This window comes from Bos grunniens, chromosome 23 (assembly GCF_055505025.1).
Source record: "Bos grunniens cultivar Pamir isolate PY7600 chromosome 23, Bosgru_T2T1.0, whole genome shotgun sequence".
NCBI classification, from domain to species: Eukaryota; Metazoa; Chordata; class Mammalia; order Artiodactyla; family Bovidae; genus Bos; species Bos grunniens.
Genome location: NC_141187.1, coordinates 25110048 through 25127862, shown reverse-complemented (window position 1 = coordinate 25127862; position 17815 = coordinate 25110048). Strand labels below are relative to the sequence as shown.

Below are 17815 nucleotides of genomic sequence, written 5' to 3'. Positions count from 1 at the left end.
ATATGTTCTCCCACCCCACCCCTCACACACCTATTTCATCATTTCCTATGGCTAAGCGAACATATAAAGTACATATATAATTATTCTTTGGTTGTAAGTTCATGTTTGCTATACAGTGTATTATTTAGTTTCTAGAAACAAAGGCAAACTTTTTCACTAGTAATGGTGTATCATGGAAAACAGCTACTACAGTGGTATGATATCTAAAATCTGAGGCATGGATTCTCTTCTCTTTTTTAACATGTGGCAGAAACACAAGCAGTTTCAAAACTGGGAACTTGATATATGTTCGGCCTTATGGTCTTTCAGTCCTCGTCCAGCCTTCAGATGGAGAAGTGGGAAAAGAACTCACAGTCCAACCACAGCTCGTGTTTCTGGATAAGCAGGTACTTTGTGCACAGGTAACAGTCTTTACTTGGAGCCGGGTACCATATTGTATTCGGAGCATGTGTCAGACTCCGTCATCATCATAATACACGTGTACAGAGCACCCACCCTGGGACAGTTGGTGCACTTAGAACATCGAACTGCTTTCATTATTTTCCTTCCATTGCACAGCCTGCTTTCCTTCTACTTTCTGTAAAAAGTCCAGAATATGATTATGGATAGGAGTAGAATTCTAATACTTTTTCACTCCAAACAAATTCTTACAGTAGGTCTCAGGTGTCTTCTCAGAAATCTATCCTTCCCAAAGTGCTGGATCTATATCTGCAGAAGTCATTTCATATGCTGGTGAAGGCATTTATGCCATTACATTATAGTTCTATGTTATTTTAAGTGATTTCTCCTGTATGTGGTTAAGTACAGTATCAATAAGAGGCTTCTGCATGCTTCATTCTAATTTCAGTGTCCAAGTCCTTGGATTTTATCTTTTCTATATTTACTAATGTCATGGGTGGAAGAAGTGAAATATGACAGTTAAATCAACTTTCCACTCTTTAATTTAAAAAAAAAATGCGTCCCATGACATGCTTGTAGAGGGACAAAGCCCATGGGACTGAGGTCCACACTTTTGCTCTGGTCAGGCACTTACCCAGCTCTCCTGCTTTGTTCTCCTAATGTTTCCTTCCTTAAGGTTTTTTTTTTTTTTTTTTTTTAAAGCACCTTACCAGCCACAAGATCCACTGACACTTTTTAAAAATAAATTTTATTATTTTTTGACCCAACTGTGGGGCATGTGAGATCTTAGTTCCCCAACCAGGCATGGAACCCATGCCCCCTGAAGTGGAACTGCATAACCACTGGACAGCCAGGGAAGTCCCTTTCCTATCTTATTAACCTTCAGCAAACAGTGTCAGTCTCCTTTTCTGTAAACTTAGCTTTCCTTTGTCCTCTTCACTGCCTTGCCCCAAATTTTCTTGAAATAAACTCTCTTCTCATGATAAAATTATTTGATATATTCTTGTTAACATGACAAAGACTATTTATTATTTTATTTATTATTTTTCCTTTGCTTATTCTCATGAATGTGTGCTATATGAAAGATTCTGTCTGAATCCTCTTCTTTTTCGGTTAACTTCACAAAATTCTCTTCTGAGTCCTATTTTTCCTTTCTTTTTTTTCCCCCAGAATCGGAGAGTAGAGTCCTTGGGGCCCCCGTCAGAGCCATGGGTCATTTCAGTTTCCCTGGAAGGGACATTAGATTCTGTGCTGAGAGGTAGGTACTTGTGACATTTGGAGACCCGCTGTAAACACATCTGCCCAAAAATGTTTGCAACCACTGGGGATTCATAACAAAGTCACTAATACTCAGTATCTTTGGTAATTTGGAGAAAAAAAAATTCCACCACCAGTGTACAATGCCAGTGTCTTCTAAAAAGTGCAAAAGGTTGACAGGAAATGTTTAAGGAGCCATCTGCCCCGCAAGTATGGTGAGCATTTTTGTCATACCTGTAGCATATATGTGTGTGTGTGTGGTGTGTGTGTGTGAAAGTGTTAGTCACTCAGTCATGTCAGACTCTTTTCAACCACATAGAGTGCAGCTCTCCAGGCTCCTCTGTCCATGGAATTCCCTTCTCCAGGGGGTCTTCCCAACCCAGGGATCAAACTTGGGTCTCCTGCATTGCAAGCAGACTCTTTACCATCTGAGCCACCAGGGAAGCCTATGTATGTGTGTGTGTGTTCCACATCTTGGCTAATATAAATAGCACTGAAACAAATATGGGGATACCTCTTTAAGATCCTGCTTTTTTTTATTATTATTATTTTGGATAAATACCCAGAACTGTGCCTGCTGGATCATGTGGTATTTTTAGTTTTAATTTTGTGAGGCACCTTGGTACTCTTTTCCATAAAGGCTACACCATTTTGCATTATCATTAAAAGTGCTTGAGAATTCTAATTTCTCCTAGAACTTGCTAGAAACCAAAATTTGCTGTCTTTTGGCCTTTTTGAAAATAGTTGTCCTATTAGCTGTGAGATGACATCTCATTGTGGTTTTGATATGTTTTTCCCTGATGACTAGTGATGTTGAGCATCTTTGCATATTGCATATTTGCATGTGCATATTGCATATTTACAGATCTTCTTTGGAGAAATGTCTGTTCAAGGTCTTAGCCTATTTTTTAATTGGGTTATTAGTTTTTAAGCTACTGAGGTTTAAGAATTTCTTATATATTTTGCAAACTAACACCTTATCAGATAAATGACTTGCAAACATTTTCTCCCATGCTATAAGTTGCCTTTTCATTCTGTTAACTATGCAGAAGCTTTTAAATTTGAAGTAATCCCACTTGTCTAATTTTGCTTAAAGTGTCCATACTACCCAAAGAGAGCTACAGATTCAATTTAATCTCTATCAAAATCTCAATAATATTTCTTATAGAAATAGAAAAAAGCAATTCTAGAATTTTTATGGAGCTGCAGAAGATCTTAAATAACCAAAATGATCTTGAAAAATAAGAACAAAATGAGAGTCACCACTTCCTAATTTAAAGCATATTACAAAACTATAGTAAACAGTATGATACTGGCTTCAAGACAGGCATATAAACGAATGGAACAGACTAGAGAGCTGAGAAGTAAAGCCACTCACATATGGCCAACTGATATTCAGCACAGGAATTAAGGATATACAATGGAGAAAGAACTGTCTCTTCAGCAAATGGTATTGGGGGAAACTGGATATCCACACACAGAAGAATGCAGTTAGACACCATATAGGTTAGGACATTTATATTAGTTTGAGTGTTCTGTAATGCCTTTACAAACTTATAAACGACTCATTTACCAATTTAAACATTTGCCTATCTGCAACATTGCTGGTTTCCAAGAATGACTCCGATTTTACAGTTACTTCTTGCTCTACCCTGGCTTTGAGTCTAAGCTCATCCTCACGCCTCTTCAAGGTAAAATATGTGCCTTGCCATCCTTCATACATTACCTGTCTGTACCCAGTACCTTAGACTCCATGCCTTACCCCTACCTCATACCTACTCATCCACTGTACCTTACTCAGCCTCTGTTCTCTACTGTGCCCCACTCCTGACTCATACTACCCCAGACTCTTCATTACTTTTCTTTCAGTTATCCCAAGGATATCCTCACTGACTTGTTTAGAATCATACTGGATCATGCAAAATGAATAAGGCGTTAAACCACTTGTTATTTTCTTGTATTAACACCAAGTCATGCTCAAGTGAACGGACTCCCCTGGATCAGTATTGTCAACATTGTCCTTGTTTGGAGATTCAGTGTGAACATATGAGGAATGATCTGGGTGTCTAATATGCATACATGTTATGTGTGTGTGAATGTCATGAAATAGGAAAAAAATTATTTATAGAAATACCCACGTCACCAAACAGTTTATTTCAATTATTGAGAGTATCTCTCAACACCATCATGAATTATTTCTCCTTAACTTCAGAGAAAATGGAGCCAAAACTATTTGGCATAGACCACCTGACTCAAGTATTTCCTGCAGAAAAATAAATTAACAACAAAATCATATCTATATGTTTAACCTAAACCTTTTGTTCTGCAATTTAACTTCATGTGCTTTGACCTCAGTCAATCCTTTTCAGTTAAAAAAAAAGATTAGCTGTTAACCAAACAGTGGGTTTATACACGTGTGCTGTGTGTGTGCTCAGTCATGTCCAACTCTTTGCAACTCTGTGGACTGTAGCCAGTCCGGCTTATCTGTCCATGAAATTTTCCAGGCAGGAACACTGGAGTGGGTTACCATTTCTTCCTCCAGGGGATCTTCCCCACCCAAGGATCAAACCCACATCTCTTACATCTCCTGCATTGGCAGGTGGGTTCTTTACCACTATGCCACCTGGGAAGCTCTGTGGATTTATATACTCAAAGATGATTATTTTAGGTCCTTCAGATCCTTTGATATTTAACTATAGATCCTCAATGTAAAAAATATGTCGTTGATATTTTAAAAATGTCAACATTAATGATGTAATTGTTAGTGTAGATAGCTAGGGGTGAGATGGATAGTTGTGGGAATGGGTGGGGGTGGAATTTGGACTAAAAAGGTATTTTAAAACCCTATTCCTTATAGAATCACATTCAAGTAGCATTCCCTGATAAATCATGTAATCAACTTCAATCTTGCTTCAAGTCCAACACCTCATCTTCTCCCAGGTTCCCTCAGCCAGTCCCAGCTTGATCAGGGAGCCTGTCAATGACATTTGTCTGTTTTACAATTATCATTCCAGAGATATGGTGAGCCCCAGAGTAATGTACTGTACTTGGCAGAAACTGCCTACGCTTTTGGGCACATATGCTTCAAATCTGAGAATATCATAGATATATATGGGAATCTTTGTAGAGATCTCTGAGGCAAGCTGGTATTTAACACAAAAGCAAGCCCATTTGGAGCTAAAGTACTTTCCATTAGGCAGTTTGGCGGCTGTTCTATGAGGCAGACTCACTGTGCTCGCCGGACACATTTCGATTAAATGCTGCTTTGTATTCCTCCAAAGATGGGAACAATAAGGACGTTTGTCAAAGGAAAAACTGCAGCAAACGATTTCATGTTGAACATCTGTACTCTGCAGTTCATTGTTTGCAAGAGTTTATTGACCATAATTTTGATGCATATAGGTTTTAAAGAGTATGAACGGCATTTATCTTGGGCGCCTATCATTTATCTGAGTCTTGGCTTATTTATTTCCATTTTTCTGGGCATTTTTATTTATTTTGGGACTCTGAAGAGATGAAGGAAAAGATGTTTCTGAAAAGGGAAGTTTTAGTTAGCTCTGCAAAATTGATGAGGAAAGACAATGTTTTCCCAAAAAGGATTGAGCAATTGAATTGAAAAATGTAACACTGTGCATGTTCTATCTTTATGATACCTTTCAGCCTGAAAGATCTCAAAACCAGTTTTTAAACATTAGGAGCACTCTCCTGTCTCATTGTCCATCGTACCAATAATCACAGTGACATTTCCAAACTGAAATGGAGCAGCTGTTATTTAGCAAAGTCATTTGAGGATAGTGGAGGCAGAAGACTAATTCATGGCATTGTGAATGCGGTCTGGAGCTCAGTTTCCTTCTTTTGGTTTGTAAATGGATGGCCTATTGTTAGAAAATGTAAGCTTTCCTTTTTGCATTTTATTCAGAGAAACCAAAGTGCAGACAATCCAAGTTGCTGAACAGGGTAGTCTTTATCAGTCCTGATCTGACGCATAGCTGTGCTCCTAATCTATTGGCCTCACTCTGCCACCACATAAACTACAGATCCCTTGACTAGAAGAGAGGCAGAGCCTAGAAACTGACCACCAAGAAAGATAGTAGACTTTCTTTCTTGAGATACATTTAATAATAAAATGCATGGTGCATGCTGAGTCGCTTCAGTCGTGTCTGACTCTGTGTGACCCTATGGACTGCAGTCTGCCAGGCTCCTCTGTCCATGGAATTCTCCAGGCAAGAATGCTGGAGTGGGTTGCCATTTCTTCCTCCATGGGATCTTCCTCATCTGGGGATTGAACCCATGTCTTGTATGTCTAACCTGTATTGGCAGGCATGTTCTTTACCACTAACACCACCTGGGAAGTGGTGTATTCTTACCCAATAGTGGCTAAGAATACAAACTTTATGAAATCAGGAAGATTTGACCTATAACCTTCTCACCAAGTAATTTAATGTTTCCTGAGCCTGTTTCCTAATCTTTAGACTGTAGATAATAGTATATTTTGTGGTGTGCTGTAGTTTGTATATAATGAGGAATAGAATGCCCAATGTTTGGCAGAGTGAACTTTGATATATGTTAGCTGTTGTTACTATTATTCTGGGCTTCCCTGGTGGCTCAGATGGTAAAGAATCCACCTGAAAATGCGGGAGACCTGGGTTCGATCCCTGGGTTAGGAAGATGCCCTGGAGAAGGGAATGGCAACCCACTCCTATATTCTTGCCTGGAAAATTCCATGGACAGAGGAGCTTGGTAGGCTACAGTCCATGGGGTCACAAAGAGTCGGCCACAACTGAGTGACTTGCACTCACTATTATTCTGTCTTGACTTACTTGGTTTCAAGATTTGCCTAAGAGAAGCCTGATGGATTTAGTAACCTTTTTCATTAATTTTTTATTTATTGTCCAATTGCCTCTCTACAGAGATTACTTGAAGAAATTGCTCTAGCGTAGGTGACTAACATTCACTGTTTGGTTTTGTGTTTGTTTGTAGGATGTACTCACGCAGAAACTCAAGATGGTTATGTGAGCTTCTCCAACTTGGCAGTTTTGATCTCTGGGTCAAATTGGCACTTTATTTTTACTGTCACTTCCCCTCCAGGTAATTTCAACACAGTGTGTTTTTATTACCTGTTTCTTTCTTTCTTTCTTTTTTAAATATAGCTCTTTCTCCTTTATAATGGGACTAGCTCCTCTCATGAATAAGAGTCACTGTAGCTTAGAGAAAAAATTCCCCTGGTTATATCATTATGGTGTGAGAAGCAAGAACACATGTCGAAATTAAGCCTGAAGAGCAAGTATTGCTTCCTGGTAAGCAAGAATCCAAATGTACATTTTCTTCTAGTTGTTAAAATTTACTTTGAATGTTCTACTTTTTTTCCGATGACATTTGATGGAATTTGGTTGAATATTAATTTAACATTTTTAATTTATAAAGAAGAGAGTCATGGAGTACTGAGTTTTATGAAACCTTATCTTTTAGTCCTGCCTGCCTCCTCCACTGCCCCACCCCCACCTTGGAAATGATGACTATACACATTCAAAATCCTAGTACTTTAGAACTGTAGGTAGAAGGTGTGTGTCAACTGTTTATACAACCAGTTCTTTCTGAGAAAACGTTCAAAAGAAATCTCCCTTCTGAGGCATTCTTGACAAATTTCACTTTGTTAGAGGGTACTACTATTCAATCACTTTGTAGTGAATAAATGCTACTTAAACTTCAAAGGGAGATGAGTTTATGAAAAATATTACTCTCCCATTTCCATGATGAATAGGGTCCAGTCTCCACCCTACAAAGGAATGGTGAAGTTCAATTTTGGGCATCCTTTTTATAAAGGATTAAACTCTGATAGAGACACAATTACCACTTTAAAATGATTTAGATATTGCATCCATTATTGTAAGCTACCAGGAAAAACCTTCCTCACCTAAGGGAGCATCAGAAAAATCCTAAAAATTTTAGCATTACGTTTGAACTGAAAAGTTGATATTTATAATCAAGGATTAATTTGAGTCAGGGAAATTAGTCTGATACTTAAGACAGGCAACTGTGGAAAGTAGTTAATGCATCAGCTGTGGTAATGCAAGGCTTTTAAAAAATACACCAGAACAATCATGAGTGGATTTAAACCTCTTAGATATTGGAAATGGCAGAGGAAATGAAGTGTTTTCATGTGAGCTGTCTGAACCCCAGCAACAAATATTTAATAAGGCCAGATATGAGTTCTCCTTCATGAAACTTAAATTCTAACCATGGTATACTTTCAAAAAGTTAAAAATATGAAATGAAAATGTATGATGAACACTTGTCAACAAGTTATTTAACTTTTTAATGCGGGAACCAGGAGGATAGCAAGGTGTATAGTTCATGTAGCCTGGAAAGAAAAGACTTCTGAAATCAGTTTGCTATATTGGATACAGGGCAACCAAACTCTAATCTTTTCTGAGTTGTGTGCCTACAAATATCACTTAGATTCTTACTGGATGAAAATCATTTTAAATTTACCCGGTGTTCTACAAATTCACAAGACTGACCCCTAAATGTTAAACATTAAGTTCAAAAAAGGTGTGTTCCAGAGAATTTGATCAACCTTGGAAGAGTTTGTTTGAAAATCCTTTTTTATGACATTGATAAGATCTGTAATCTTTTTATTCCCCCTCTAGTTCCAAGTTTTAAACCATTTTCTTCTCTTTCTTCCCAAAGAGACTATCATTTGAGATCGGGTAGTATTGTTAATTTTGTAAGACAGCTATTCTTTTGATATCTGTGATGTTGTCCTAATGAAAGGACAGATTCATGGAGAATGTTCAGTGCCTTGACCGTGGGATTCCCAAAGATATATTTTGAAGGGTAACACATTCAGAGCTGGATATTTTGGTCCCAGCTTGTTGGATATTTAAAAGGCCATTACCCTACAGTTTTCTCAGTAGTTAACTAAGAGTAAATACTTCATCAAGGTTATTTGAAGGTATATGTTATAAAACCAAATGTAAACTGTAGCGTAGACAGAAGCTTCCTGGTGACGCTGTGATTTTGAGCTGGCCCTGGTGTTCACATTTACTGGCCTACTGCTTCCTTTAATTTCTACCTACAGCTTGCAAAGTCCCCTAACTGAGGAATTGTCTTGCATTTTTTCTTTATCATTTTCCTTAAATTATTCTTAGTCATTTTCAAGACATTCTACAAGGTGAGGCGAGGCTCTGTTTAAATGAGGACAGAAGAGATGAAGAAGAAATAGAAAACATCAGAAGGCCTGTCCTTCTGGTGACCCCATAACCTCATGTTCATTAACAGTATAGCTCTTGAGAGTGACTGCTTGTTTCCAGGTGTATCAATGTCTAGGGCTGGAATTATTTGGGAAAGCAGCTTATCCCGGCCTGTCCTTACATGGATAGACCAATCAGTGACAAGCTCTAATAGAAGAGCTGTGACAAGCGTTTATTCATGGATCTGTTATTGTTGTTTCATTTCTGAATCAAACAGAGGATTACAATCATTTTCATTATTTTCCCTCTTATCCCTTAGAGAGAGGAACTCATCTTTATTCCTATTTTATTATGTTTTGTCTCATATTTATTTATTTTTCTTAAAATGAAGAAAAGGGACAAAATTCAATATCTACTAATGTCCAGAGATAGCAGATAATGGCAAATGTGATTCCTGATTTTAGATCATGGCGATTGACCAACTGTCTTTCTAAAGTTTCCAAGATTGTCCATGTCTTTATTTTTTTTAATGGAAATAGATGTCACTTTAATCAATGTTTCATTAATTGTTGCATACAAAGACATACATTTCTTCAGCTCTGTAGATGCATCAAAGACATAATTAAGGACTTAGTTCTTTTAATATACATGTATATATTTATTTTCTATTGAGGTGCCATCGACATAACACTGTGTAAGTTTAAGGTGAACAGTATGTTGGTTTAATATATTTATGCATTGCCATATGATTACCCCTGTAGTGTTAGCTAACATCTATATCACATTACATAATTGTCATTCTTTTTGTTGTTGTTGCTCTGAGAACAGTTAAGACCTACTCACTTAGCGACTTTGAAGTTTATTATTCGGTATCATTGACTATAATCACTATGCTATTTTGGAAATATGAAAATTGAGGAACTGAGAAACTGCATAGGTTGACCAAGTATGTATGGAATCCTCATAAATCTTTCTAACATGTGGACTAATCCAGCTCATTTATCCATTTCTGAACTTCCTGAGACATTCCCCAGAGGGCAAGGTGTCTGTAGGTTTGTTCTACTGACTTCCCGCCCAGCCTTTCCACACGCACTGTCATTACTGTTGTCTAGGCTGTGGTTTCTTTAACCATTTCCTGGGTCCCTGGGACTATTAGAGGGCTCTCCAGGGCTGCCGGGCAGAGATGGAATGCATTCTGCCACCTGACCCAACTGCAGTTGCTATTTCTGAGTCTAGAATATTCCTCCTCCCTAAATTCACATGTCTTACTCACCAGTTCACCCAGGGTTCTCCTCAAATGTCATCTCCTCAGAGCGCTCTTTTCTGCCTCGCTCTGTCTACACCACCATCCCAATCTTGTTCCTCCCATCTCCAGCCATTCTCGGTCTTCAGCTGGGAATTCCTCACTTCCTGGTGTCAAGAGTATCTGAGTATTTGCTTGTCTGTCTATTGCCTGCCTGCTCTATTCTGCCTTAGAACCTAAATTCCAGAAAGGACAGGAATGCTGCCTAGCTCAGCATTACATCCCCGGCACATCACAGGCACAAATAAATATTTGTTTATGAATAGCTGAGTATACCGAGATTCTATCTAAGATTGCATTTGTTGAAAATATTTAAAAACTGGTAGTCTCCACCCTTAGACCCAGGTTACTGCTCTAGCCTTACAAACCTTAGGCCTGATTTCAGCCTCTGTGTCATTATCTGTGTTCTAAACACTGCCATGGCCTACTCTTCTATATCTCAGGTGGCTCAAGCCACTTCTTCACTCAGAATTTTTCCATTTATGACATTGACTTCAGAATGTTGTCACAGGTCTTTTGGCTTTTGACATGTAATGCCCACCCAAATTTGCCTCACATTTTTCCTTCATTAATTCCTGGTATTTCTTGGCAGTAATTTTTTTCAGTATAGATCGTTTTTTCTCTTTTCTGTCTTTATTTATTCAACTTTCACATCCCCACCTAGATACTCCCTCCTATGAAATGCTTTCCCCAAGCATATCAATGGAAAATAAACTTCCAAAGCAAATGACTTGCATCATTCTGGTGGCATGGGTCACGTTCTGATTTGTATTACATTTGTATGTGTTTCCTATTTCATTTATTAGCTTGTAAATATCTTAAGAATGAGAACAGTAACTTGTCTACTTGGTGAAGTAAACAATCACTGAGCAGTTATTGGAAAATGGATAAAAGAATAAAGAATTTTGTTTTTTTACTTCTGTGAATCCCTAGTAAAATCCATCCCTCTGTCTCTGGGCTAGAATTAGCTTATTCAGTTGTCCATAAAAAGCAACTAATTGATGACAAACAAGCCAACTATGGCTCAAGTATAAGATGTACACACAAGAGAAGCATTTCTAGATAATTTTGTTATAGTAGTTTTGGGACCAAGTCAGCCAGGAGTCAAGAGACTAGGGATCTAACTGTGACTTCCAATCCAGTGTCAGGTTCAGCCCAAGGAAAGCGCAGCAAAGAAAACAGTGTTTCCTTCAGTCGATGAAATAAAAGCTCTGTTTTTGCCTGAATTATTCAGATGAAAGCAGAGATTTTGGGGTTTGTTTGTTTTGAATGAGCTACTCAAAAACACCGGTTATAACTAATATATGTTCACAAGCAAGTGTTTTTCTTTAACTTTTGTCTGGAGATATAGTTGACGTATGATAAGCTATACATATTTAAAGTGTACTATTAAATAAGCTTTGATGAATCTATATGTTCATGAAACCATCCCCACAGTTAAGATAATGAACCTATCTATCATTCCCAAAATTATAGGCAAAGTTTTAAACTTTCTATTTTTGAAATAACATACAGTAAAAATGATCTTTTTGGTAGGTTATTTTATAAATTCAAATATATATATATATATATATAGAGAGAGAGAGAGAGAGAGAGAGAGAGAAAGAGAAAGAGAGAGAGAGAGATTCATATAATCACTACCGCAATCAGGATACAGAACATTTCCCAAAGATCTCCTTTATGTTTTTCCTCTGTCCTCTCATCCTCCCACTAATCCCTGCAACTTCCGATCTGATTTCTATCTCTATAATTGTCTTTTTTAAAATATCATATAAATGGAATCATATCCTATATACAGGGCTTCCTTTATGGGTCAGATAGTAAAGAATCTGCTGCAATGTGGGAGACCCAGGTTCGATCCCTGGTCAGCAAGATCCCCTGGAGAAGTTTCCAGAAAACTGGAATCCCACTGGAATTCCAGAAAACTGGAAACCCATTCCAGTTTTCTTGCTTGATGGGCTCCCAGCACATGGGGTTGCAAAGATTCGGACACAACTGAGCAACTAACACTTAACACACATCATAAGTACCCTTTGGAAATGGACTTCACTCACTCAGCATAATGCTTTGGATGTTTTATCTCAGTTACAGTTTCCTTCCTTCCTCCCTCCCTTCCTTCCTGTCTGTTCTAATTAGTGGAGCATAAAGTACTTTGGCCACCTCATGCGAAGAGTTGACTCATTGGAAAAGACTGTGATGCTGGGAGGGATTGGGGGGCAGGAGGAAAAGGGGATGACAGAGGATAAGATGGCTGGATGGCATCACTGATTCGATGGACGTGAGTCTGGGTGAACTCTGGGAGTTGGTGATGGACAGGGAGGCCTGGCGTGCTGCAATTCATGGGGTCGAAAAGAGTCGGACACGACTGAGCAACTGAACTGAACTGAAAGAGTGAATCTTCAGTTTTGCACTGGTGGAGGAAGTAGGTCTGAAAATACGAGAGCATTGGAAGAATTTTCCCATTGTAATGAACAGAACTGGAAATAACAATCATATGATATTGTTGGAATCTTTCAGTTCATCAGAAATAGGAGTCTTGCATTTATTATTGATTCATATATTTAATCATCTAATTCAATAAATATTTATTGAACCAACTATGTGCCAGGTACTGTTTTAACCATATCTCTTCCACAATATTTTATTATATTAGCATCTTATTATTATTTTGTATTTATTTGTTTTTCTGAACAGGGGTCAATTTTACAGCTCGCTCCAGGTCGTTTGCTGTCTTACCTGTGACTCCGTCCGAGAGATCCACCATTATCATGGCTGCCTCCTTGTGCTCAGGGGTCTCGTGGCTGGCTCTGTGCTGCCTCGTATGCTGTTGGTTTAAGAAAAGCAAAACCAGAAGTATGTAGATTGTTTTTGAATAAAAATGTCTGAAAAAATATACCATTATGTATAATATACTAACTATTCTTTTTCTTCCTGCAAAGAAACATATTTTATGAGCCTCTGGAGGAGGCAATGGCACCCCACTCCAGTACTCTTGTCTGGAAAATCCCATGGATGGAGGAGCCTGGTGGGCTGCAGTCCATGGGGTTGCTAAGAGTCGGACACAACTGAGCAACTTCACTTTGACTTTTCACTTTCATGCATTGGAGAAGGAAATGGCAACCCACTCCAGTGTTCTTGCTTGGAGAATCCCAGGGACGGGGGAGCCTGGTGGGCTGCCGTCTATGGGTGCACAGAGTCAGACACGACTGAAGCGACTTAGCAGCAGCAACAACATATGAAACAGGGTGCAGCCAAATTGCTCAATTTATAGAGACAAGGATTGCCTAATCCCAAATAACAGCAACAATATTCATAATATATAATAACAATAATAATAGCGACAGCTCTTATTTTTTGAATACTCATTATGGACTGGGTTCTAAGTACTTTAGAGACTTGAATTCATTCAGTCTTCAGAACAGCTCTGTCAAATAGGTACCGAGTACTCTGTCTGTGTTTCAGACATGGCACATGAAGCACAAAAAAGCAAAGTGACTTTCCCAAGGTCTCACCACAGGATCAAACCAGGTGGTTAGGCTCTCGCTGGAGCCCAGTCTCTGAAGCACTGTGTGGTACAGCCCAGGTGACCTTCCAAAAGGCAGATTCTACAATCAAGGGGAAATAGTTTTCTTTTTCAGAAGAAGGAAGAGAGTGCTTGGGTTTTTTGTTTGTTCGCCTCTTTTTCCCTAGGAGCATAGAAACTGTGTTCTTGGGCATTTTCCCAGGATCTGATCTTTTTTTTTTCTTTTTTGGGGTGGTGAGATGGGATATAGACATGGATAAAACCCTTGTGGTATTAGGAGATACTAGGAAAACAAAGTGATAAGGAAGAGTGAGTATAAAAAGGCAGAATGAGGAGAGGCAAAGAGAGAAAGTGAAAAATTAAGAAAGGAAATAGCAGAAAGTAGGGTGCCACCACCAGACTGTTCACTGTGATTGGATTTCTGAGAGAAGCTGGAGAAGGAAATTCTACTAAATGCTCTTTATTTTGAGCCAAGCTTCATATTTTTAGCTTAAAAATTGTGCTGTAGAATGTGTATAGTGAAAAGAATGGTATTTTTTTACAAACTTCTTTAATGTCTGATTTAAGAAAAGTCAGCTGGATTCTCTTAGCAGCTTCTGCATTTGGTTTGTTGCAATGTATTGTTTTGACTGAAGTATCTGAAGAAAATTCTAGCCTCAAATAGATACCTCATAGGAAAAGGAAGAATATTTTAATAACTTTTACATATACAGCAGACGTTCTTATTTGTTGCTGCACCCAAACTAGACCAGAGATAGTTACTTAAAGGTACATCTCAATATACTTTTTTATTCTGTTACATGAAAATGCACAAGTCTACCTTGTACTTTGAATTTTGCCCACAGGTGATTTTGAAAAATTATGTTTTGGCCATTTGGTAAATGTTGTTTCACTGAGTTATATAGATATACCAAATGTTGATATTAATATATTTCATTCTACAATTAAAAAAAAATTACATGTTAATATCAATAGAATTAGAAATTCTGTAAAGCTCATGGTAGTTTATAACAATGTTTTCTAAACTTCTAAAATTTCCAATGTGAGCTTGATTTCTATCACTGATGACAAATTCTATCAATTATTTCTTTAAAGTTACAGGCTTACTTCATTTACTTATAAAAGAAATCTCTCGAATACCCAATTTTGAATAACCATAATTTATCTTTCAGTTTTTCTTTCAAGTGCTTTCAATGTGAAAATGGTGTTTCATGAAAAAAAAAATCAATCAGTTTTGCTCAAATCAATCACAAAAGTGCTTTTTCTTGAAACAATCATCATGTCTCTTGGCATGGCATTATCTGATGTTATATTATAATTTATTTGCTTATCATCTGCCATCCAAAGTGAAAGTGAAGTCACTTAGTCGTGTCCAACTCTTTGCGACCCTATGGACTGTAGCCTACAAGGCTCCTCAGTCCATGGAATTTTCCAGGCAAGAGTACTGGAGTGGGTTGACATTTCCTTCTCCAGGGGATCTTCCCAACCCAGGGATCAAACCCAGGTCTCCTGCACTGCAGGCAGACGCTTTACCATCTGAGCCATCAGGGAAGGGCAGGGACCTGATCTTTCATACTTACAATTGACTTTCTAGTGCCTAGAACAGTGTCTGGCATGAAGAATGTAAATGTATTTTTATTAATATATTTAGTGAATGAATGAATTAAAGCATCACTCAGTCAAGAGCTGACTGAAGATATAAACTGATGCCAGTTTCCTAGTTTTGATGTCATACTACAGTTAATGTAAGTTGTTGATGTGAAGAGAAGGCTAAGTGGAGGTACATAGGTCATCCCTGTATGTTTCTTTGACACTTTCTGTGAATCTATAATTATTTCTAAATAAAACCTGAAAAAAATACAGTAAGTCCCCACATATGGATGAGTTCTTCCAAGAGCACTTTCGTAAGTCAAATTTGTAAGTCCAACCAAGTTAGCCTAGATACCCAGCTAACACAATTGGCTATATAGTACTGCAGTTTACTGTAATAGGTTTCTAATAATTTTCACACAAAATACATAGAACGCAAACACAAAAAATAAAGCATTTAAAATCTTATAGTACCTTGAAAAATACAGTAGTACAACGGCTGGCATACAGGGGCTGGCATTGAGTAAACTGGCAAGAAGAGTTACTGACTGAAGGAGAGAGAGGAGGTAGGAGATGGTAGAGCTAAAGGATCTTTAGCATTAGGAGTTAGAGGGTAAGCTGCAATTTCATGCAACCCTGATGTTGATGGCACAGCTTCTGGTTCCTTGGTGGGTTCAACTCTATCTACCCTCTTGGAAAAAGGATCCAGTGATATCTGGATAGTAGCTCTTTTTTTCTCATCATAGATGACACTAGCCCACTGGATTGCATTCTGAACAGCTTCTGCAACCTTCGTGTGCTGTTGTATGTTCAGGTCCTGTGCCTCAAATGCTAACAGTGCCTCCTCAAATAAAGAAAATCCCCTGGCCATTTCCTGCATCATGAATCTCTTTGGTTCTTCAGTTACTTATTCCTCTTGTCTCCTTTCGTCCTTTCTCTGGGGCTCCGACTCCATCAGGTCTTCATTAGTAAGCTCCTTGTGTTGCATAGCAAAAAGTTCATTGAAGTCATCTGCTTAAAGATCTGTCTTGAAACAAAGATACTGTACTACTGTACTCTATACAGTACTGGGCAGGAAAGCACACAAGAGCACAAGCACTTGCAGAGAATGCAATAATGTGACAATGTATGCCAGACACGTGACCTAACTTCTGTGATTGGACACTCAAACACATGTTTGAATCTTTGAAAGTCTGCAACTTGAAGGTTCAAGTGTAGGGCACTTACTGTACTAGGAACATTCTATAGCCACTCTGGTCAACAGAAAGATAACATAAACCATGTTCATGGTTATATGACGAGGCAGGTAGTGTCATTTTCTAGTAGCCATTTAACCTAAAATTAGCTGGAGCTGAAGCTCCAATACTTTGGCCACCTGATGTGAAGAGCCGACTCATTGGAAAAGACCCTGATGCTGGGAAAGATTAAAGGCAGGAGAAGGGGGCGACAGATGGTTGGATGGCATCATGGACTCAATGGACATGAGTATGAGCAAACTCTGAGAGATGGTGAAGGACAGGGAAGCCTGACATGCTGCAGTCCATGGGTTCTCAAAGAGTCGGACATGCCTTAGCAATGCTAGTGAACAACAAACCTAAAATACCAAGATAATATTTCAACATGTAATGAATATAAAAATATTAGGTGTCATGCATTTTTGAAAAATCAAGTGTGTATTTTATGTTTACAGACACATTTCACATATTCAGTCACCACATGTAGTGGCCACCATATTGGACAGTAGTTTTAATCCTCCATGTAGTGGTCAGTATATGGGATTTTATTTTAGTATTCCTTAAGCTCTGGGATATTGTGTGCATTTTGCTGCACATTTATCACAATGGTTTGGGGGGAGTGGACAAAAGAAATATCCTAATACTTAAGGCTCATTTGCAATAAATATGTCATTTTATTCTTAAAAAAAAAACACTTATTTTTTTCATTAATTTAGAAATTAAAAACGAAGAGATTTCTGAAACTCAGACTAGTGATCAAAGGAATCACAGCCATGTCTCACCCAAACACCAGGGGTCACAAGTAGAGACTGAAAAAGAAGTCACCATGATGGCAGAAGGTAAGCTTAAACAATAGGATAATTCCCACAAAGAGAAACAGACCCATGGTGTATGAACTGTAGCCTCCTGCTGGCTCTCAGTTTCTGAATCAATTTAGTTTATAGACCCTTCTTTAGCCTTTGTTATTTCTTCTCAAGGAAATTATACCCCAGCAAAAGAATACACAAGTCCAGCTGATTCACTCAGCTATTAACCAATGATTCGAGTTGACATTCATATACGTTTTTTCTTACTAGAAGATTATTGGTTTAACATTTGAATTCATTACATGAAGAAAAGGAAAACCAGAGTATAGGCATATAATCTTTCCCTCAGCTATTGCAAAGCTGCCAGTTTGGCAACATAATTGAATCTGGAACGAAGGGCCTGGAGTTGCCCAATACCAACTATGCAAATTAGATGGAATATAGAACCCTCAAGAAATGTCAGCTTTGTTAAGCTCTGCTTTGCTGCATAGTCGTACTTTTTGTGAAAG

The 17815-nt window shown here is 38.2% G+C and overlaps 1 protein-coding gene across 9 annotated transcripts in view; it reads left to right on the top strand.

Moving 5' to 3' along the window:
* Positions 1-17815, top strand: part of PKHD1 (PKHD1 ciliary IPT domain containing fibrocystin/polyductin) — a 443740-nt gene that overhangs the window by 409552 nt on the left and 16373 nt on the right. For 7 of the 9 annotated variants that reach the window (XM_086370763.1, XM_086370767.1, XM_086370766.1 and 4 more), the window contains 5 exons: positions 251-386; positions 1570-1657; positions 6637-6744; positions 12847-13005; positions 17217-17339. In XM_086370763.1, coding sequence (XP_086226889.1) covers positions 251-386; positions 1570-1657; positions 6637-6744; positions 12847-13005; positions 17217-17339 — 614 coding nt within the window. Of the gene's footprint in view, positions 1-250; positions 387-1569; positions 1658-6636; positions 6745-12846; positions 13006-17216; positions 17340-17815 lie in introns of those variants that run through there. The other 2 variants (XR_015152761.1, XM_086370764.1) reach the window with 2 other exon arrangements.